This window comes from Sylvia atricapilla, chromosome 11, assembly GCF_009819655.1.
Source record: "Sylvia atricapilla isolate bSylAtr1 chromosome 11, bSylAtr1.pri, whole genome shotgun sequence".
NCBI classification, from domain to species: Eukaryota; Metazoa; Chordata; class Aves; order Passeriformes; family Sylviidae; genus Sylvia; species Sylvia atricapilla.
This window is the reverse complement of record NC_089150.1, coordinates 18,620,637-18,643,518: the sequence shown is the minus strand read 5'-3', so window position 1 is coordinate 18,643,518 and position 22,882 is coordinate 18,620,637. Positions and strand designations below refer to the sequence as shown.

The following is a 22,882-nucleotide window of genomic DNA, read 5'->3' as shown; positions in this document are numbered from 1 at the left end:
CACAGAAAGAGAAAAAGGACATCTGTAATTTATAAAATCAAGTCAGTTCCTTTTCAGATGCCAGTAAAAACATGGGTCACCATGAATTACAGTCACTTAATTCATATCTCTGTGAACCTGCATTTATATATCAGTGTATTTTCATTTCAGTAGCCAGTTCTTTGGGATGAATTTCTCTTATCACCCCAGGGACTGACTGTATATATTAGTGGGAAAGGTGAATAGCTAAAATTTTGGGATGCAAGACTGAGACTGGCAAGAGAAAAAAGAGAAAATCTGTAATTAGGAAGGGAAATGGGATGGGATTTATTAAGGAGCCAGAGCAATTATAAGTAGTTCAGTAATTACAAAGGGATTTGTGTTTGAGGGAGAAATTCCCACTGCCGCTGATCACACCCAGCTCGGCTGCATCCCCAGGGATGTCCTGGGCAGAGATTTGGGAATAGCTGGGAAAGGCAGAGCTGGGGAGGTGTCAAAGGAAGGGCAAAGGCAAAGAATCCTGTGGATAAAGTGGGGAAAAGGAGATTCCCAGGATGCTGAAATACAAGAGGAACATGACAGAGCCATCAGTCAGCAGCGCCCAGGGAGAGAGAGATCTCCTGAGGGAAAGGGCCCAGGAATTCCAGGAGAAAACAGGAGAAGTGGTAAGTACAGAGGTAGGAGGGAATAAAATCAGGGAGGTTTTGAAGGTCCATGGCTGGGAGGGTGAGAACTGGGCAAAGCCATTCCCTCTGCTCTGTGAACACAGCAATGTTCCAGCGCAGAAATGATGAGAGACTTCTGAGATTATCAGCTGGATCAAGCTCCCTCCCTGAGCTGAGCAGAGGATTTTTGGTCCTGGATGGGAAGCCAGGAGAAGCAGCTGAGCTTCTGAAGAATTTGAGGCCAAGAGCAGAACTTCCCACACAATTTGCACAAACACTGTTTCTTTAATTCGTGCACTGGTTTTCAGTGGCTGAAAGTTTTCTTCTTGAAATCCAGTTTTGCTTCTTTCTAAAGTCAAAAAGACCACCTGGGAGCTCATTTGAATTTAGCTCAGGGTGAAACGAAGGAAGTGGGAATAAGGCACCTGCAGCAGCCCACTTAATCTAAAACAAAATCTGGGAGACTTCTGGGAGGCCACTCAAAAGGATTCTCTTCCGTTTGCTCTTTTTTACTGCTCTCATCACCACACTCTGAACTTTTATTTGTTTCCCAGAGCTTTGGTTGTCCAAGAATGAAACAGGGAAGATAATATTCAGTGGGACCAGAAATACAAACAATGCTCTGCTCCTTCTAGTATTGAAACCTCAGAAGTGGTAATTTAAAAAGGGGGAAAAGTCATTATATTTAAGAAGTTAAAAGTTTAATGGGCCTTGATTTGATGTCTTACTCGGAAGAAGAAGGGAGGCGGTGAAGTAGCTGCATGTTGCAGTGATGTGTTAATAAAAATCCTGTTTCTACAGCTTGTCTGATGCTTGGCAGCTGAGAATTCCCACCGAGGGGGAAAGAACAGACACCAAATGAGGAGATGAGGCTGTTACACAGAATCACAGCTTGGCCCTCATCCTGATCAACCTGACAGCCCCTCTGCTCAGCTGAGCCACGCTTTAATTAATTCCTTCCTCCCCAGGAGGGGTTACGAGGCAGTTCCTTGGAGCAGGGCAGAACAGGCAGAAGAACCACTGTGTTCCTCTGAAGGAGGCAGGTTTTTTCCCAGAAAAGCTGTTCTGTTAAAAGGCAAAGTTCTCTCTTTACATCCCCAGCCTAAAAACCTGCAAAGAGCCCAAACCTTCACAGAAAAACACGGGTGGTTTTGGGCTTGAATAATAATATAGCACTCCAGTGTTTTAGAATAAAAATATCTGTCAGAATAATAATATCTCTTCAGCAAAACTGGTCTGGATATCTGAAGAACACTTGGGTAGAATTCTGCCCTAATTATTCCTGTTCTCTCCGAGGGTGGGTGACACACACCTCTGTCCTCCTCTTGGGGGCAACTCTGGCTGGATGTTCCAGGTGAAAATCAGCAAGAACAAATCTGCAAACGTTATTTCCCCCCATGAGGGAATCTGTGTTTTCCTTGTCAGGAGATCTCTGCAGGATTGAGGTGTCAGGGGTACCCAAACAATCATTTTTTTCCTGGGCATCCCCATGGAAAGACGAGGCCACAGCTCCCAGGATGGAGCTGCAGCCCAGCATTTCTGCCCTGCCTGTCCTGCTCAGCTCCCTCCAGTCCAGCATGCATGTGCCACACTTAATAACATTAATTTTCCCATGCTGAAAGGAGAAAATTCTCTCTATTTTGGTGCAGACAGTTTTCCACTCCCCCATTGTAGCCCAGAATTCTGTTAAAATTGCAGTGTAATAACTGTTGATATCTTCATTTTTCCAGATGTTCTGGTGGATGTGAACTTTGCAAACGGCCCCACATTTCAATGTCTTTCACAGACTCTAAATATCCCTGCTGACGAGCATTCCCATCTCCCAGACAATTCAGCTGATTCCAGACAACAGCAGGAATTATCACCCTTCCATCCACTCATTTTTTCTTTTTTTAATTGCAGCATCTATTCTGCACCCTGATTAAACTGCTCTGCAAACCCAGCTCCTGGTGGATCCTGCAGTTCTTAGAATTCTGGGGTTTAGAAATTGGGGCTGTCTGTGGCCTGGACAACCAGGGGGTTTGTTGAGAAGTGGGAAGTGAGGCAGTCTCTGTCCATTTCAGAACTTGCAGCGATTATTTCATTTTTAAAAACCTTTCCCCTTTTGCTTTATCGACTTCTTTTGGAGGGGGGAGATTCTGGAGTTCCTTGCCCAGCTCCTGCAAAAATTTCTAGGAACATGGAAGATGCTGAAGAAATTGTGTTATAGGAAAGTGGGGATAACTTGTTTTATGGCTGCAGAAAGTGCTGTTTCTCCATAAAAAAAAAAAACACCTCAAAGGAAATGAAAAACTTCAACTTTTCAAAATTACCTACAGCAGAAACTTCTGATTCATGAGGATTCAGGTCTTCAGGGTAGGATATTTAGGGTAGAAAAAAAAGTGAAGCTGTTTCCACTTCATCCTTAATCTCCCTTTCCCCAGCAAGGTATAATTTCGCTGGGGTTCCCTTGGGATGGTGCTATCTATAAACCTTCCAGGAAAAGCTGGTGAGCCTGCTCAGGAAAGAAATCATCAGGCTTGGCCAAATGTGCCATCCACATTTGGCTTTGTTTTGCACTTTGTGTACATTTCCTCCAACACCAGAAGACTTTCCCATCCATAGGGTTACGTTTTCCAGCAAGTTTTGCCACTAATTTGGACCTGTGGCTTTGTATAATGATTTCAAGAGTGCTCAAAAATACACGGCCTTGCCTGAAACACAAATAAGCCAATGCCCAGCTATCAGGAAGGTTCTTGCCTTGGCTGTTTGTCATATGTAAAGATATTGAAAAGAAAAGCAGGATTTCTTACCTCAAAAATATAATCTTTTCCATCCTTCCCATGTACAGCTTTGACAGCACAGATGTCCAAGCCACCAAATATTTCAGAACAGGTGTCAACCCAAAGCTTGTACCTGTTTCACAAAAACAATTTCCTCTGTGAGTATCTCATCAGGCTCTTGATTTTCTAGAGGCTCCCCTAATAAAGTCTTAAGTATTACATTCACCCTAAATTCAGAATTCTCTTTACAGTGGATTTGGTTTGGTTCCTGTATCAGGAAAATGAGCGAAAGGCTCCATCCTAAATCATGGCAAAACTGTTTTCTAAAGGAGTCAGGCTGGTTTTATTTGTACAGCACTGAGCAAAAGGAGAAATCCAGGCAGGAAAACCCTTCAGGTGGTGCAGAAGGAGCAAAAAACTGACATTGTGTGGGTTGTGAAGGATTATGTTCTTCATGCGGGGTTATAGACAACTACAGCAAAACTCAAGTGGAATTTAAATAATTCCAAGGAGTTCTACCACTCTTAAAAAGGTTATTTCATACAGGAGTGAGCATAAAAATTCTTCAGGTTTATTTCGTAATGTCATGGTGAGAGACTGAAGATGGACCCTTTACCCATTCTACAATTCTAAATATGATTTATTTTCCTTTTTTTTCCTCTATGAATAGAGCCATTATGTGACCAACATGAGAGTGAGGAGGGATTTGTTTAGAAGAGTGAGGCAATTCCTGTGATCCCTAAGCACAAGCACAGAGCTCTGAGAGCCCAAAGGCAAGGACTGAACCCCAGTTCCCCGAAACCCCTGGGAATGTCCAGTGACTCCCAGCAGGGCTGGCCATGGAGGAAATGATGCTGGGATGATGCAGGGTGATGTCACCCACTGAAGGGCATAAATTGTTAAAAACCACCATTTTTAAACATTCATTTCTCATGAATTTTCCTCTCCTCTTGGCTCACACTTGAGTCTAAAGCAGAGTTATTTCCTCTTCCAGCCCCTCTCCTGCTCCAGCCCTGGAGCCCTGATGATGGATTTGCCACCTCATAGTATTTTCCACTGAAAAAACCCCCAAAACCCCCACTGCTGTAATAAACAAAGCATTTGATTTCATTGTGGGATCAAAGGAAATTCCTTGTTGGGCTGAGAGTCTGATTCATGTATAAATATCTTCAGTAACAGCATCCTTTCCAAGTAAACTTATTAAGTCACATTCTTTATATTTTCTTACATCAAATCCGTTCCAGTGGAAAAGTTTTTCTTTTAGGCAGAATACAAAGCAATTGATTTGAAAAGATCCTGATGGTAATATCTTAGCAATGAAAATAATTTTTTTTCCTGTGAGAAACATGGTTTTTGTCCAACATAAGATGGTTTTTTGGATGCCTGACAATTTCAACATCTGTAGATGCACTGACTGACTGGACCTTTTACATGCACTTGCTTATAAATAACTTTTTTTTTCCTTTTTTTTTTTTTTTCTGCAAAACATTGTGTATCTTAGAAAGTCACGAGGACAACAAAACTTGTCTTGAACAGTAAATATCAGCTTGAAACGGAAACAAAAATGAGGGAATCTTCTCTAAAACGCTGCAACATCAATCAGATTTATGAAAGTATATTTAATAGCCCATCGTCTGCCAACAAACACAGAGCTGGAAAACTACATTTGGAAAGAGAGGTTTGGGATATGGAGCAGCCTGGAGTGTTGGAAACCCAAGGCTTTGCACAGTAGGTTTGATGAAAGGTCACGGTTCCTCTTTTCCCAGAGCCGGTGGGAGCAGCAGCAATAAAGGATCAAGGACAAAAGGATGAAGAAGAAAGAAGAAAGGATATAGGATTGCTTTATCGGGTGTGCCAGGGGAGGTGGGCACTGCTGGCACAGCCCTCTGGGCAGCAGCAGCTCTGGAACAAGGGGGAAAAGGGAAAATCTGCCCCTGACATGTGCTGCTCCTCTGCCTCTCACTGTCCCCTCCTGCCTCACTCCTGTCGCTCCCCTGAATTTCGGAGATTGCATTCAGCCAACAATGTCCATCAGCGCTTTCAGGGCGCTTCCTGCCCATTCAGGGCGTGTATCACACCCAGATCGCAGCAGATCCGATGGGGTTTGCTGCCTTGTGACACTAACCTGCCTTTGCCCCGGGTGCCCTGAGAACACTCCCTGGGCAGTCCCGCAAAACCAGGGCTGCGTCACCCACGCCCTTTGCTCTTAGGGGAAGAAGAGAAAACCTTTTCCACCACTTTTTTTCCAGGCTTTTGGCTTCACCAGCATAAAGGAAGTTTTGTTTTGTTGGCCGGTGTGTTGATGGGAAAACGCCTATTCTGCTCCAATGAACTTCCAGTGAAAAAGGGGAGCAGGGGCAAAGCTCAGGGAGCATTTCCAGCAGGAGCAGGGCGAGGGAGCATTTCCCCCTGCTCTGGCACTGCTGTGCTCGGGGCACAAGTGGAGTTTGTGTGTCTGCACTCAGCCCAGGGGCTGTAATTACACAGGGCAGAGCTCAGCCCTGCCTCTCCCTCCCAGGGAAGGCATAACCTCACTTTCTAGAGGGAGCTGGGAGGGAATGAGAAAGAGAAAATAATGTGGCTGCAGTCCATCCCCAGAGGGGAGATCAGCGAGGACACAGTCTAGACAGGGGCTGGACAGCAGGGAGCTGGAATTCCCGTCTTTCTTGTTTTCACCTTCCCAGGGCAGGCACTGCCTCAGTTCCTGTGTCTCCCTCAGCTCCTAAGAGGCACCAAATTGTAGTTTCCAGCCCCCAAACCAACAACCTCCCCTCAAACCAGGGCCATTGTTGAACTTTAAAACACCTTTTAAATTACACTTTCACTGTACAGACTCTATTTCAGCTTCCAGCCTTTGGAGAAGCTGAACAACAGAAAATTCATAGCCATCCAAAAGCCTCTGAGATTCTGTTTTGCAGGGAAAAGGGGTCGATGTGTTGTGGAGCAAATGAGGAGGATTGAGAAAAGAGTTCTGAGCTTCAAAGTGGTGCTGCATGAATGTTTTCAACTGGACTGCACGAATGATCCAGGATAAGAATGGGAAAGAAAAGGAAAAGCACAGTAAACCAAAGTAACAGAGCTGGAATGATGGCACAGGGGAAAGAAAGCTTCAGGGTATCCCAGCAACAGGGGAAAAGCCTCACAGTGCAGCTCAGTGGAAATTTATAAAATGAAAAGTAAGGAATTTGCGATTGAAAGCAGAGAAGAGAAATGGGATTTGAACAGGGAAAGTGAAGCTGCATTGCCTGGTTAGGTAGAAGGATGTAGAAGGAGGAAAGTTGACAAGAGTGTGCATGGTGTGGGACTGGTGGGTAAGAGAGGGCAAATGACCCAGGAGAAATGACTGACAGGCTGAATCTGTGAAATTCAGTTTTCTGAAGGGAATTCCAGTCCTTTTCTAGGAGCAGGAGTGACGTAGGAACCCAAGGGCTCACGGAACACCCGAGGCTGCTGAGTGTGGGTGGGTGATTCCACAGGTAACTCCTGGCCCTGCTCTTTCACCTAACTGAGAGATTCCTTTTCCCCTAAATGAGCCCAATGCATGCACTTACTGTGAACTGGGTACCAACAACGGCATCCTTTACAAATCCACTTAAACCAAAACACCGTTAATTTGGTTTAATTACCTCTTACACGAGACTCCACTTACTTATCTGACATAGCAATTTGTTCCAGCATGGCAGAGCCCGTGTTTGTCTTCCAGTTCCCGGATATGGAAGTTCTCCTGCAAGGGGGAAAAGATTACAAAGACAGCCAGTGGTTTCACGTTCTCATTATCAAAAGACTCTGTTTTCACATGGGAGCAGCAGCAGCATTGGCACCTTTGTCCTCGCTGGCAGCTTGTGACAGAACATCTGAACTGTGAGGGGTTCTGAGAGCATTCTCAGCAATACTTTGTGCTGCAGGGACAAAGGATGGCTGTGAAATTTCAGTTCCCCTTTTATTTATTTAAGGTTTAAAATAAAAACAACAAAAAAAACCCCCAGCCTGCTTTGATGAAGGGGCAGTGTTAGAAATGAGCTGGTGGCAGCTACAAAGGCACTGAATTATCTGTAACACACTGCTACTGCAAAGGTAAATGTCAAGAAGCTACAGCTTCTCCTTTCAAACCCATGCAATTGTGTCCCAACACATGAAAAGCAACATATTAATGCTTCTACCACCTCTGAAATTATCTCAGATGTGTTTTGGAGCTGGATTTTGGGTTCTCCTCCAGTGTTCACTCTTTGCTATTTACTAATACAACCCAAACACTCTGTGTCACTTCACCTTTTTCTATTTAACCTCTAAGAAAGAAAGAAAAAAAAATCCACGTAAAGATTTTTATTTCCTCCTCAGACCTTAGGACTGCTACCAGGGCTGAGAAGACGACTGCCTTGTGAAAGCTAAATGCTGGACTGGGAATAGGCTATGGATACGAGTTATGAAGTGTTTCCAGTTAGTAAAATCAAGGGAACATCTGCAATGTATTAAAAGTCTATCAGGCAGCAGCCAGAGCTTTCTCTCAATTTTTCCATTAAGTTAATTATGAGGGTCAGTAGCAATTGGTGGAGAAATGTTGACTTTTCTCTGGGACTCTCATAAAGTTTAAAGCATTAAGTTCTTCTGTGATGCCATGTGCTTTGTTGCTGTGGGAGGAAGTGGAGAGAAGAGAGAAGAGAAGAGAAGAGAAGAGAAGAGAAGAGAAGAGAAGAGAAGAGAAGAGAAGAGAAGAGAAGAGAAGAGAAGAGAAGAGAAGAGAAGAGAAGAGAAGAGAAGAGAAGAGAAGAGAAGAGAAGAGAAGAGAAGAGAAGAGGCCAACAAAGAGGTTATGTTGTGATTTCAACTCAGTTTTTAAGGTGGTGTTTATATACACATGCCTGCTTAAAAATGAATAACTTTAAGTTCATTACTACTCTACACAGACATTCTGCATCAGAGAGAAAATCTCACAGTTCAATCCTCTTGCAGATTTCTCACGGGAATTCATCACAATGGACCCTTTCAGGTGTCTTTTAGGAATGAAGATGTGGCCAAATCAGGGCAAGAAGTTATCCTGAAGGCTTTTAGCAAGAATTTAGTTCAAGATGCTCAGCTGCAGTGATGGGATCCCAGCACCACTGACTAGAGAGGCAACGCTGCTTTGATTTAAGCCCTATTTTCCCTCCACACTGGGAAAAGCTCCTGCAGAAGTCTCCCAGTGGATGCTTGGCTGGCTGTGAGGATGCTGCACGGATGAGAGGAGGGCTGGGGAATGCTGTGGACACAGAATTAGCTGGTGGAGTCTCAGGAGATTGTGGGCTTGACACAGATGAACTCCAGAACAAGAGATCATGCTGAACTGATCCAAAAGTACCCAACCATACACCCTAAAGCCTAGAGATGATTTCTGTAATTGTATCTATGAAATACGTTGGTTTCCCACTCTTCCTCATTTCTGCTAACTGCCAAGAGTCTTTCACATCGTTGTTTCCTCCTCTTTAACCAAACACTGAACAACAAATTAAACAACTCTTACTCCTTTAAGTGCTTTACACTTAGGCTTAACATGTTTGCACTCGATTTGGTCTTTGCAAGAAGGAAGAACTGTTTTAGAATTGCTAACAATTCATAGTAACTCGAGCTTTCCCTTTTCCAACACCTTCCTGCTTTATTTAGTAGCATTTGCAGTATCCAGTCCAAATTGCTGGGACAGGGACTTGTCATCAGAGAAATATGTAGAAATGTCTGCCTGCTATTCTTGGGTAGGCAGCCTGCTCTGTGGCTTGATCCTCCAGCACTATTCCTTTGCTTGATGTGCTTCACTTTTGCTTTACTGACCTTTTGATCAAAGAGCTTTAAGCCCTGGACTCGCAGTCCTGCATTTGGAAGGGAAGATTTCGATACGGGGCTTTTGTATTTCTGTTTTTTCTACGCTGTGTGTGACCCCTTTAAACCGGATTTCCTTGAAGTCATCTGAGTGCTGCCCGGGTGCCCAGGGCAGTGAAGTGTGTGTCACACAGCCTCCGGAGGGGCTGTGGTATTTACAGGGATCCTATCCTGCTTTCTTGGCCATAATCTCTACTGACAGACGATCAGCACCGCTGTTTGGTGACTCATGGATCCACTTAAACCACAATTTCCCACAGAATTATAAAACTGAGCCTCTTAATAACTCTCTTTAAACTACAAAAACAAATGTTCAGCTGGTATTTTTTGTGGTGGCTCTCTAAGTGCTCTGTTCCTGTGTCACAGAGCAAAATGAGAACCAGCTGTAGAACAATATTCTACTGACATCATGTATATGTATGTGCACATGAAGAATTCTTCAGACATTTGGTAAATCTTCTCCTTTCCATGCCGCTTTGTAATAACGAATCAGTATTTCATTTCGGTGGGTGATTTAAGTGTATGAAAGGATCTGAGGAAAAAAATGATCGCTAGGCTTTTAGCATTTGGATGAACCCAGAGTTTCTGAGTAGAAACTTAAAAATAAATAAAAGGTAGGAGGAACAGGCTGTCATTTTAACTTATTTTTGCTGTCCCTTAGGCCAACTGCTTCTTCTGCAAAGAAGAAACATTTATGTTTCAGAAGGATAAATCTACCGTGGCTGACTCTTCCAAAATGATTCCTGACGCTGAACAGCATTTAAATTTCAAGTCAAAGGGGAAACAAAGTGGGGTTCTCTTCTAAAAAATGTTGTGGCCCAGTTTCTATCACAGGGATGAGCCCACTATTGCATCTGGTAGCTGACCATGTACTGGAGCCATCAAGAGCTGGGCCCTATCCCTAAAACTCTGCCTTTGGGAGCTGCAAAAGGGGGAAAAATCAGCTCTGTTTATTAGAGAAGGGGAAGGATGGGCAGCACAACACAAGGACTCTGCCTGTCAGAGCACTGACAAGAGAGAACAGAGGGAAGAAGACAGAAAAGCCCCGTCCAGCCCTGCAGAGTGCCATGGAAAGTTCTGTGGGGGAGAAGAAGGCTGGGACTGGGAATAGGGGCAGGGCAAGGCTGGGGAATGGCACCGAGGAGAACCCAAGGGCTGAGGGACACCCTGGGGATTGGGAGCAGCTCTGGCAGGAGGGCTGAGGACTGAGAGACGGGAAGGTTGAGGCAGTTTGGGAAAACAGCAGACCTGGAGCAAGGCACAGCCCAGACACGTGGAGAGAAGGGGACCTTGGGGTGGAGGAACGTGATGCTGTCAGAAAAAGTAGGATGGGTGTCCCCAGAGAGGGGGCAAAGCCAGGGAAAGCCAGGTCTGGAGCACCAGTGTGAGACAGACAAGCAGAACTGGAATGAACTCTCCTGGAGAAGCTGGGGGATAAAAGCTCTGTCCTCTGCTTCAGCTTGTGCAGCCTGCATGGAGAGGTGGGGAAGGCCAACACACCTGAATTGCACAGGGAGCTTGAATCACAGCCCTGTGTCACTGAAAACGCTGAGCAACAGAGGATTCCAGACACCTCTGAATCCTTGCGAGCTTTTGGAGTGTCCTGCCTCAGTCAGCACACAGCTCTAAGCTTCCAACCTGCTGTGTGTGACGTTTAGTGAATTCTGGGCTCCAGCCCAGTGTCCCCACTGCAGGGTGGACCTGACCCTGGGAACAGTGCTTCCACCAGATCTGGGCTTCCCCTCCCGTGTAAGGGTCAAACAGGGTGGAAAATAACTTTACCACTAATAATTCTTGTTAGAGTGATATGTATTTTAATTGAGATTGAGATTGAGGGGAGTAATTTCACCAAAGATTCGAAGGAACACCAGAGAGTTTGCTCCCCCTATTATTTTTTGGGGTCTTGCGTATGCGTGGCATTGTACAATCTGCCTCATACATATTCATTTCTTGGCCTTGCCCGTCTTTGCCTCCTGTGGTAATTAATTTTATGCTCCTCTGGGCATGCTCAGTTCATTGTGGTGATCTTTGAGGGTCTTTGGAAGAGGAGGGAAATGGAGTTTTTCTCTAGCAAATTTTCCACTTTTATTTCTTTCGCATGTGCTTTGGCCCTTTTGGAACTTTTTCAAGGCAAGAAATCAGTTTCTGCTGCTAAGAGTTTGTGTTTTTCCCTTTATTTGCATTCTTAATTTTGTTATGCTGTTGAGTTTAGGTTAGTCTTTCTTCTTACTGAGGGCCACTGGATGCTTGTCCTGACTTAAAATATGTAAAGAGTAACAGACACAGCACTCAATATTTAGAAAATTACTTCAAAAATGTAGTTTAAAATACATTATAAAATACAGTGTACGCTCTTAAGTTTACTATAAAGATCAGCTGGAAATTCTAAGCCTGTGTTTCAAGGGAGCAGTGGTGGGATTTCTGAGCTGTCATGGGAAGGCCAAACCTTGGATATTCTTTCTTTCAGTACCAGGTGAGGACAGAGCAGCAGATCCTGGGTCAGCAATGTCTTGGTGAGAAGTCAAGAGTGTGTGGCCTTCCAAAATCAACCTTCCAAAATCAACCTAAGGAGACAACTTTTTCCCCTTGTCCCACCCTGGACCAAAGTTTCTATTTCCTCATGGCTGCTCTAAATTATTTGATTCTGAACATAAAGCCTGTCTTTTAAATTATGAAACATTTTATGGATTTGCTTTAACTCAGCTCCAGCTTCAGCTTCTCTCAATATTTATGGTTTGCTGTAATTCTTTACTGATAAAGAACCTGACTGTACCTTACTGATGATTTAAAAGGATTCCCTGATCCCTCCAACGTTCAGGAGTTCCTTGAGAAATATCTCTGTGTCTGGCTATGTAAATGTGTATTTTTATCCATGTTCTGCTACATTTTCCCTGCCTCAGGGTGGTAAGTGTGAGGGAACAAAGGCACAAGATGATCTAACTTGTCACAAAATGAGCAACGAAACGAGTGTTTGTCAGATTACACTGCCTGATGATTGAAAGAGTCAAAATCTGCATCCACACAGGGACCAGAGCTGAACTGCTGCATCCCAGCTCGGTGTGCTGCTCCAGCTTCACGTTGTGTGTGCAGCTGAAACATCCCTTGGGCCTCTCCTTTAGTCGTGGCCTTTAAACAAACACCCGGGCTCTAAACCCAGCAGAGGTTTCCACGCACCTCTGCCAAGGTCACTGAGAGACTGGATTGTTTCTTTGATGTGTGATGTTGAAAGGAGAGAGAGGGTTTTGTTCCGTGGAAGTGTGACAGTTCAGGTTTGTTTGGGTGAATGAATGCCACCCAACTTCTCCTCAGAGAGGAGAAGAAAAGTTCGCAGAAAATTTGTCCTTAAATTGACAAAAAGCTACGAAGAAATCTGAATTAACAAGTCCTCCATGAAACCAAACCCTCTTCCAACTGCTCCTTTCTTTAAATGAAAATAATGAACATGCTTTAGCAGAAAAACCCCTCTGGCAGGCTCACCTGGTGTCCCATTCTCCTCCTCCCAGCCACCATCAACTGATAAAAAGAATTGTGACACATGCAGAAAGTTTAAAATCCTCTTTCAGAAAGTTTAAAATCCTCTTTCCAGAGAGTGTGACGAGGGAGGCCATCATCTCACAGACTCATCCAAAACTCTTTTAATCTCACTGGTGCTTATCAATTTTGAAACAAAAGCAGGAAAGAACATAAGGATTTGGCTCACATGTATGCCTTGTAGTTACTGCCTATTTTTTGGATCCTGATGTCATATTTGGAGTCTATGAAGGGCTCAGTGGTGGCGTAGGTCTGAGTGAGTGCTACCACGCTGGCTATGTCCTGAAAATCGTAGTGGTTGTCTACCTTGATCTGGAGCCATCAAGCCACAAGAACACAGCACAGACAAGAGAAAAAAAGAGCAATTAGGAATGAAATGCAGAACTAGGTTGCAAATGGCATTCGTGAGAAGCGTGGTTTTGACAACATTTTAAAAAAAAATTCTGATATTTTGTCTGACTTCTCTAACATTCCTGCTTTAAAATACCTCTTTTTTCTCGGCAAAATATTACCTGCTCCTCTGGAGAAAGCAATTTGCAGACACTGGAACTTTATTTTGCCTTCTTTTTTTTAATTTTTTTTTAAGTGATGTTAGTCAGTTATAGATCTGCAGGCCTCACAATTTTTTTTAGGTGTGACATGCAATTCCAATCGATGCAGATTCTTGCTGGTTCTGTAAATTGCTCAGACAATGGAATATGTGTGGACCCCACCAGGATTTTTCACATCATCCCATCAGCTTTTCCCATGAGGGAGAAGCTGAAGGATCCCAAATCCTGGTGAGGGCTGGCTCCAGGCAGCAGAACCATTATTCTCATTTTTCCCTCTTCTCTGAAGGAGTTGGTCTTTCCAGGGCTGGGATTTCCCAGCTCTGCTGAGGTGATGAGAGGCACTAAATTTACATTTAAATTCACGTTCCCATCTCGAAAGAGGAAGGGGATGGAGAAGTGGGGGATGCTGATGGAGGGGAGAGGGAGGAGGAGGTTTTCGAGGGCAGGGGGAGGACAGGGACATCACCTCTGCTCAGGGAGGGCAATCAATCCCTCGGGGAACTCGGAGCTGGGGACAGGGAGCCAAAGGGGCTCGGGAGAGGAGCCTCGGGGCAGGTGGAAGCCAGGAAGGTGGGACTGCACCACGCTGAGCCAAGAAGGACATTTCAGAGTGGTGAGGAAGAGGCAGGATCAGGATCCCCCATGGGATCCAACATCAGGAGTTCACAGCTCTTTGTGTCCTGTGTGCTTCTCCTGGGACAGAAAAGGGGACCTGAGGGCCATGGCTAAGGGGGGAATGTGGCACAAAAAATGGAATTTGGTGGAGATAAAAAAGCCTAAAGTCAAAGTATTTGCCCCCAGCTCTCAAATGGAGAAAAATACAGAGTAATTTGCCATTTGAGAGGCACAAATCAGACACAAGGCCTGGTTTCAACTGGATTTTTTGGAAGCTGACTGGGCTGTGTGGGTCTAACTGGGACCCTCAGGGACGGCTGGGCTTCCAGGGGAACCTTCCTTTGCTCTCAGATTGCATTTCATCTCAGAGGGCTTTAAATATTTCATAGCTAAAAGAAAAAAATATCATTGCTAGACATCTGATATGAGGAACACTCGTGTGCATTATTTCCCCTTTTTCTCTAAATGAGAGGTGAATATCCAAAGTACAGCATAAACATTCTAACACTTCACATATGCAATCCACAGAAAGTGCAGTTTAATTAGTGGTTCAGTCTGCCCCCAATTAAATTTGCTGATGGACTTCCAATGATTTACTAAATATGAAACAAAGCAAAACAGTCACAGGCAAAAAATAACATACAGTACAAGTTGTAATTAAATCAGTTTTCTGTCTGAAAATAGGAGCAAATATTATGTTCACGGAGCTTTGGAGATTTAGGATGATAAATGTAACTATTCTCTGATTAATTGTTTTAAAATCTACACCACTTCTAGCACTGAAGTGTTTTCAGTGAGTGAAGTTGCTCTGCGAGGGCTAGAAATTGTCACTGATAGCAGTGGCGATGGGATTTGAATGCTCTCCCATTGGCCCTGCCCTGTGAGATAAGCGACACCAAAACATCTGTACTCACCACTGAAATGCAATTACTTTGGAGAAAGAAAGCAGCAGTTATACAGAGGTATGAAACAATCACAGGCAACACATCCAGATAGGAAATCACTGTTCAGTATCAAGCTGAAACCAACAGAGAACCAAGGCAAAACCTTCCCACACTCCCAGCTCCAAAAAAGTTGGATTGTGCAACAGACCTCGACTCTTGAAGAGTTTCAGACAACAAATTAATAAACAAGGTTTTGCTTCAAGAAAGCATCTCAGCACAGTTCAAAGCACATCCCACACAGGGCAACCCTTAAACCGCAAAGGCCTCAGCGTTAAAATACTTGGGGCACGTTTTTATTTCCCTAGAGATGCTTTCTTCGAATGGACAGGCAGAGGTTTGCAAGTTTGGGAAGATAAAAGGTAAAATATCGGGGAAGGAATGAGCATGCACGGGTAAGGGGCAAACCCCAGGCTCCCAACATGCAACAAGTAGCATCTGCACCTTTCCCATGCCTGAGTGAGCATGTCCAATCTTCACAACAACAGGAAAGGTTGGCATTGTGAGCTGGGGGGAAACAAAACAGGCACATTAGAGAAGAGAGACACCACGAGCTCAGTGATTAAACAGCATCGTTCAGGGAAATCACTTAAGCATGATCATAATGTGGCCAGAGCTGTTCTGGCCATGTGGAGCCTCAACCTGTCCATCCTCTGTGTTCTGGTGACTTGCTGGGTGTATTTTCTGAGCACAATGTTATTCCCAATACAGACAGTTGGTGTTCTTAGCTTTCCTTAATCATAACATTATTGTACGTCTTTTAACTCCGCTTTTTAAACTGAATTTCTGCTGTTTCCTATTTTAAGTTTTGCTTCTGTGTTTTCTGACCCACGCTCTTCAAGGCTACAATCATTAATGATGCCAAATTAACCACCTTTCCCCCTTCATTCCCACTATTTAGCAGGGCTGTACATACATTTTCTGACCACTTCTGAAAGCAGAGATGTATAATTCACAAAGATTTGCTTTAAAGGCAGTGATACAGAACACCAGAGTTTTCTAGGGAAGGCTCCAGTTTCTGCACAGAATGCAGGGAATAATTTGGAATAATCCAACCACTGAAATCAAATATAGAGAAGCACATGAAAACACTTTGTCTAAAGAAATGGGAATGCTTCTGTCCTTCCAAAAGTGCTCAGGATGACCACTTCTACTTCCATCATTCACTTGAAAAAATTTGAGATCTCCCAGTCATGGGCACGATAGGCATTACTTTTTTTCTGCTTAAAATCGCCCTGTATTGACCCTCTATCAATCAAGGACAAAGCTCATTTCACAGAAGAGTTTTATCACTAGAAATAAAAACCTGAACACCTTCAACGTGTAATTAAACTGGGCAGCAGCAGGACAGTGCTGCAGGCTCCAAACCCTTCCTTTAGTGCCACCTTCCAGCCCAATAAATACAATCAGAGGCAAAGCTGATGCTCTGGAGCATAAACTAAGAATTGTTAAAGGTTTTATGGGACATTGATTGGTTTCAGAATAACCAAAAGCACTTGCATGACACAGTAGAGGTCACCTCTACAGGAATTTAGGAGTGAAGTTCTTGCTAAACTGCAGCAACCCAAGTTCCTGCTTAGTCAACATCCAGTCACGGGTGTATCACTTTGAGATCTTTAAACCAGACTCTTCTTTTTTTTCAATATTTGGGGGTAGGAGGGGAACTACTCATTGCCAGACTCAAGATTCACCAGGGCAGCAGCACATTTCTGTGACTGAGCTGCAAACCACTGCAGTGGGGTTAGTAATGGAAACGCTGGCAGAGCTCTGAGCAGTGCAGATGGCACTCCTGTAATTAACAGCACCACGGATCTTCCTGTGATCCTAGAGCTGTGGAATCCTCTGTGGGCCACAGGAACCAGCAATAACTCACACTAAAAAAAAAAAAAAAAAAAAAAAGAGAGAGAGAGAGAGAGAGAAAAAAAAATAGAAGAATAAAAAAAGGCAAAAGAAAAAAACAGAAAGAAAAAAAAAAACCCAAAACAGGAAAAATATCAAACAGAAAAAAAAAAAAAAAAAAAAAAAAAAAAAAAAAAAAAAAAAAAAAACAAAAACAAACAAACAAAAAAAAAAAACCAGAATGAAAAAGGATTGGAAAAAAGTGCTTTCTCTCTCAGAAAAATACAGTAACATCATTTTCTCTGGACCCTGATCCTGAGATTCCCCCACATCCCAGCACAGACTGAGAGAAGAGACTCTGGATGCTGCAGTTCAAACTTCAGAGAGGAAAAAACCAGGCAGGCAAAATTCAATAATCCCAGCACTTCTCTTGTTTGTAGTTCTCCCTGGGACAGGCCCAGGAAGTTCAGCAGCTGTTATTTTGGGGGTTGAGCAGCTTTTCCTTTATTCCTGCTCTGATTTGAATGATCCCAGTTTTCCCTCTGCCATCGTGCTGCATCTCTCTGTCACCAATCCATGGCCAGGGGATTGTTCTGCCAACAAAACCTGAAATGTCCCATGGAAATTAAAAAAACCTCTTGATCTGAGTCCTCCCATCCATTTCCCAATCTTCTCTTTTCTGGTCATTTTGGCAAAACAGGCACTCCCCAGACTATTCCTATATTTGGTGAACATTATCTATGATACATAACTGTATACATGATATATAAGTGTATACATTCTATATATCATACAAGATATAGATGATAAACAAGTGTGATAGTGACAGTGAAAATCTACCAGCTCCATGGATTTCCCTTTAATTTGCATTATAATTACTGGTACCTATAATTTATATTATAATTACTGCTATAAAAGCTGTTTGCTTTGAAAAGTATCACTGAGGGGAAAAGGCCATTTTAGAAAAATATCAAGGATTTTTTGAAAGCTTTCTTAAAGTCAGGAAAGTGAAAATTCTAATCTGGCAATTAAAAACTTTCGGGGGGAAAAGCCAAAGAGCAACCAGAGAAAGTGAGAAATCTGCCAAGTTCATAAATGTGAGGGATGGAAGTGTCTGCACTGCGTGAGCCCTTCCACACACATAAAATATACACAGAATGCAGCAGAATTAAAAAATAGGATTACCAGGACTTCTAACTTAAATAGCAATGCAATAAACGACCATTATTAATTAGACAGAAACCAGAATATTTGGCAAACGTGGAAGAAAATTTTCCAAATTTATAGTCATAGATGAGTATGATTGGATTGGTAATAAATATTGGTAGTGACTGGAAAAACTCCTGGCTCGGTGTGGGAACACATCTGCAAACAGCTGAGGAACACACTGACATTTGTTAACTCAATGCCATTAATCAAAATAACAACAGTGAGTATTCCAATTTTATCCAGGGAGGATAAATTTCACTTCTAGATAAGCATGAAAATCTAAAAAGCCAGTTCATTTCATTATTCCCTCATTGATGTCACAATAGCAGGAATAATTACTATTAATTATGGTTTCTCAGCGTTTCATCTGTATCCACCTTCTAAAATTGAAGATTTTTTTGTACAGTGAGCTTAAAAGGCAAATATTTTATTGCAGCAATGTTCAGGATCTGGCCACCTAAAGATTTCATAACTGTGCTTAGCTTGTTTTTTTACTGTAGAAAGGAATATTTTAGTTGGATAAAATTCCACAATACCTCCAATATTAGCCTGACTAATCTGTGGTGTAGGTAATTCAGTGACCCAGTAGGTGACTACAGAATTAAGCAGCACAGTCCCCATCCGGATTGCTGTTTGCATTTTTCTAGATGGAATGGAAATCCCTATCCTTCCCCACTGCAGAAATTTCCTGGAGTTTCTAAGTCTGGTTAATACAGTGTCATCCTGCAATTAAAAGTCTATTAATTTAAAATAAAACCTTCAAATTTAAGCTTCATACACTCTGGTGCTCAATGGTTTAAAAGTTCTACTGCAATTTAAATATTTTTGAACCATTTCAATACAAGCTGGTTTTTTTTTTTTCTCCCAAGAGATACAATTTGAATTCTTCTAAATTTACTTTGAATTCTTTTAACTGAGACATGGTGTGAAACACAATCAAAGACTACTACAAAAATAGAACCAGGCAAGGATCATCTGCTAAAAAAAAAAAAAAAACAAAAAAAACCAACCCAAACCAAAAAAAACCCCAAAAAACAAAAAGCCAAAAAACCCTCTGTGCAACAATACAGACAGAAGAGCTTTCTGAAGGTGGTATTCACCCTGCTTTCATGTCCTCGGGGTTGAGCTGACGAGAAAAGCCACAACAGGGGAAAAAAGAGGGGGCGTAGAAGCAGTGACAAAAAAACCCCAGATGTTGCATAAACATGACTTACCTCAAGTTCATGTTTAAATATTTATCTTTCCAATAATCCCCAAGCAAAGTTCATTTAACCACTCGAGTTCCACGTAATTTATTTGTGGAATATGCATCAGCCTAAACCTAATTTTGCTCTGCTTGCTTTGGGGAAAGGAAATTAAAAGTGAAATAATGAAGGTGGCCTTTTATTCTTCTTCTTTTTTTTTTTTTTTTTTTTTTTTTTTTTTTTTTTTTTTTGCTTTCCCAGAAACAGGCAGGAAGAGCCCTAAATCAATAAACAAGCAGCAGATGTACTTTCTCTGGTCTGTTTGGTTTGCAGAAAACACAATTTCCAGATAAAGGGGGGGCTGAGGCAGGCAGGAGCTCCGCCACCAGCCCAGCCCTGGCCCCTCAGCAGAAAACCTCACACTCCACCAGCTGCTGGCCTCGACAAACACAGCACAATTCTGGGCATGTGGAGCCACGTTTTCCACTCAGCAGCTAAAAGTAGGTGTAAAACTCCCTCTGCAAGGAGCGAGGTTTAATACCCCCAAGCCAAGGGGGAAGCTGAGGTGATTTGTGTTATCTTTTTAGCCAAGGCAGTGAAGAAACTAAAAGTTCAAGAGGATAAAACGAGTAGAGCTTTAAGTTACTAGTGGGAGAGGAAAATGCACCTTATCTGTGAGTCCTTGACCCAGAGCTGAAGGTTGAAGTGGTTTGTGATAATAAAGTGTAACACAGGTCCCAGGGCCACCCCAATTCCCAGGGACATCCGTAGGGATTGGTGCAGGATTGGAAGTTCTGAGCTCCCTTTCAGACACCTTTGAGTGCCACCAGCACCTGGAGGGGCTGGGGCTGCACAAAGCAGCTCCCTGTGCCCCCTGAAATCAGGCAAGGCTGCAGTGATCTTGGCTTAGGCAGGGACTCCACCACACCACCTAAAACACCTCGGTCCCCACAACTGGTTTGTCTGTTAAAAAATCCCGGTGATCTAAACCAACACGCAGTGAGTGATCTGATGGCAGAAAGTCTGCTGTTTGCAAACCTGCACAGCATGAGAACAGAAATTGTCATTGAGGAGGAAAACACCAAGTGTGATTGCAGTGAATCAATGACAGCAGCTCCTGTCGACCTCTGGAAGAAACTCCGAAGACAAAAACTCAGCAGAAAAACAAAAAATCTGTTTTGATTCTGACGTCTCAGTGTTTAATTCATCCTTCCACCAACTGCTTGGAAAACTGCTGCCTCAAAAGTCGAGCAACACTTTGCCACCTTATAAAACAATTACCCAAATTGCTGTGACTATAAACTGTCAGGATTTTTTTTTACTGTGGTATTTTAGAGGTGACAGCTGTAAATACCTGCTTGAAGCAGGCTGTGGTTCATATGGGAATCTAAAATCCATGAAAGCTCACCTATTTGGTGAAATGCTACTCTAACTCTGAATTTTCAACATGATTGCACAGTTTGGTACAGGATGTGTAGTGTAACTCCATCAGGTAAAATGAAAGTGGGTTTTAGAGGTAATTGCAACACCAAATGAGAACCAGGGAGGAAAGAAAAGTCAAAGCATTAAGCAGGCAACAGATAAATTATGGGTGTGGAAAATTCTGCCCGCTACCGTTCTCAAATAAGATTCATTTGCCATAATGAAGAGAAAATCAGATTGGTGTGGATAAAAAAATTGGGCTCTGTGCACTGCCAGAAGCTAAAGCACAGGGCAGGCAGGCCAAGCAGAAGACTCAAACTGCCTGACAGCTGGAAGGGGCAATGAGGTGGCTGTGGCATGTCTCATGGCAGTGAAAACCCTTGGAAAAAGCTGTCTGGACAATCCCTGTGCAGCAGAGTTCAGTGCTCCGTGACACAGCCCCCAGGCTGAGTGTGAACTCAAACCCAGCGAGAAATGCTGGTGAGCAGTGCCCAGGGATGTGCGGAGTGAGCGTGTGCTGCTGCCTGCTTGGAAAGAAATGGCAGGAGAAAATCCCAGCACAGCCAGGCACACGGGGTTATCCTGCAGCCCTGGGTTATCCTGGAATCCTGGGTCATCCTGGAATTCTGGGTTATCCTGAAATCCTGAGTTTTCCTCACTTCTGGGTTATCCCCAGCCCTGGATTATTCTGAAATCCTGGGTTATCCTGAAATCCTGGGTTATCCCCAGCCCTGGGTTATCCCCAGCCCTAGGTCATCTCCAGCCCCGGGTTATTCTGAAATCCTGGGTTATCCCCAGCCCTGGCTTATCCCAAAATCCTGGGTTATCCTGAAATCCACAGTTTTCCTCAGTTTCCTCAGGCTGGGATAACCCAGCCCTGCGTTATCCTGCAGCTCTGGGTTATCCTGGAATCCTGGGTTATCTCCAGCCCTGGGTTATCCTGAAATCCTGAGTTTCCCTCACTTCTGGGTTATCCCTAGCCCTGGGTTTTCCTGCAGCTCTGGGTTATTCTGAAATCCTGGGTTGTTCCCAGCCCTGGGCTATCCTCAGCTCTGGGTTTTCCTGCAGCCAGAGGCCGAGGTGAGGAGGGGATGGGCAGGGTGGGGAAGGGCAGGAGAACACCCCGGAGCAGAGTTGCCCCTCCCCACCGCAGCTCAGGGGGATGTCCCTCCTTCATCCATCACCTGGAACCTCCAGAACTCAAAATACCCCAAAGTCTGGGGCTCAGGGGAATCAACCAACAGCAGGAGCTCAGTGGATTTAGTGCAGGGCTCTGGAGGCTGGTAGAAGACAATCAGTGATGGTAATTAATGCCCACACTTGCTGGTGCTGGAGCCTAATCACTGGAAAAAATAAGGAGGCCCTTGACAAATATGAGATGTATTTTTAGCATTTTTGCATTCTACACATTCAGGTGAAAGTATTTAATTCTCTTCTACATCTAGAAGATAGTAGACAACTAATTTGTAAAAAGTGTCATAAAATCATTTTAAAATTTTGTTCTGAGCATAATATTCTTCTATTGATTATGTAACTAATTTGACTGTATACTGGATAGAAAAGACACCCAGAACATAGCTGGATGTGTTGTTCTGGAGAATCCTGAACAAAATGTTCCTTAGGGACTGGTAGAGAAGAGTGTTTGCCCAACATATTTCTTAATTATCTGAATTTTGATGATTGAATTTGATATTGAATTTGATCAAATTGGTCTCTTTAGATGATCTATAACAGCAGCCCTGTGATGTCCTATGGGAAGCAATCAATGGTTCCCAATTAATTCCTTCATCCCTTCCCAGTCCTGCTGCCTTACGTGAGGTTTGAGGATGGAGAGGTAGTGATCCCAGAGCCCTGACACACCTGCCTGTGCCTTCCCTGCAGCCTGAACCCCCTGTGCAAACCTCCAGCCTTTGCCACCCTTTCCCTCACGTAAAAGAACCCCATTTCTTCTAGGTAAGAGCAGAGATGTTCACAGGTCTAAATTATTTTCAGGTGTTAGTCCTGGGCTTGGATCCAAGCTTGTGATTTGAAGCCAAAACTTGAGACTGGAAAAGTAAAAAAAAATCCAAGCGTGGCTGTGTGAAATCAGGATATTTTGTACAGGATTCCTGGCTCGCTGTTCTGTGTGGATCTGAAGGCTAAAAACTAGACCCAGTTCTAATAATTCTGAATATTTGTGAGGTTTTGTCCAACAGACAGAGTGTGTCTTGAGGGGGATGGGAATTAAAAAGAAAAAGATCCGAGCACTAATATTTGTATAACTGCTCAGAAATGAAATAAATCTGCTGCTGTAAAACATGTACACTTCTCTCTAGAGGTAACAAGCTACTTTGGGCA

At 43.4% G+C, this 22,882-nt stretch overlaps 1 protein-coding gene across 1 annotated transcript in view; it reads right to left on the bottom strand.

Annotated features, from left to right (window-relative positions):
- The window catches only part of SYN2 (synapsin II), a 154,714-nt gene that overhangs the window by 24,831 nt on the left and 107,001 nt on the right, over positions 1-22,882 (bottom strand). The window contains exons 6-9 of the mRNA XM_066326944.1: positions 15,336-15,398; positions 12,954-13,096; positions 7,056-7,130; positions 3,437-3,539 (exon numbers count right to left, since the gene is read on the bottom strand). Coding sequence (XP_066183041.1) covers positions 3,437-3,539; positions 7,056-7,130; positions 12,954-13,096; positions 15,336-15,398 — 384 coding nt within the window. The remainder of the gene's footprint in view (positions 1-3,436; positions 3,540-7,055; positions 7,131-12,953; positions 13,097-15,335; positions 15,399-22,882) is intronic.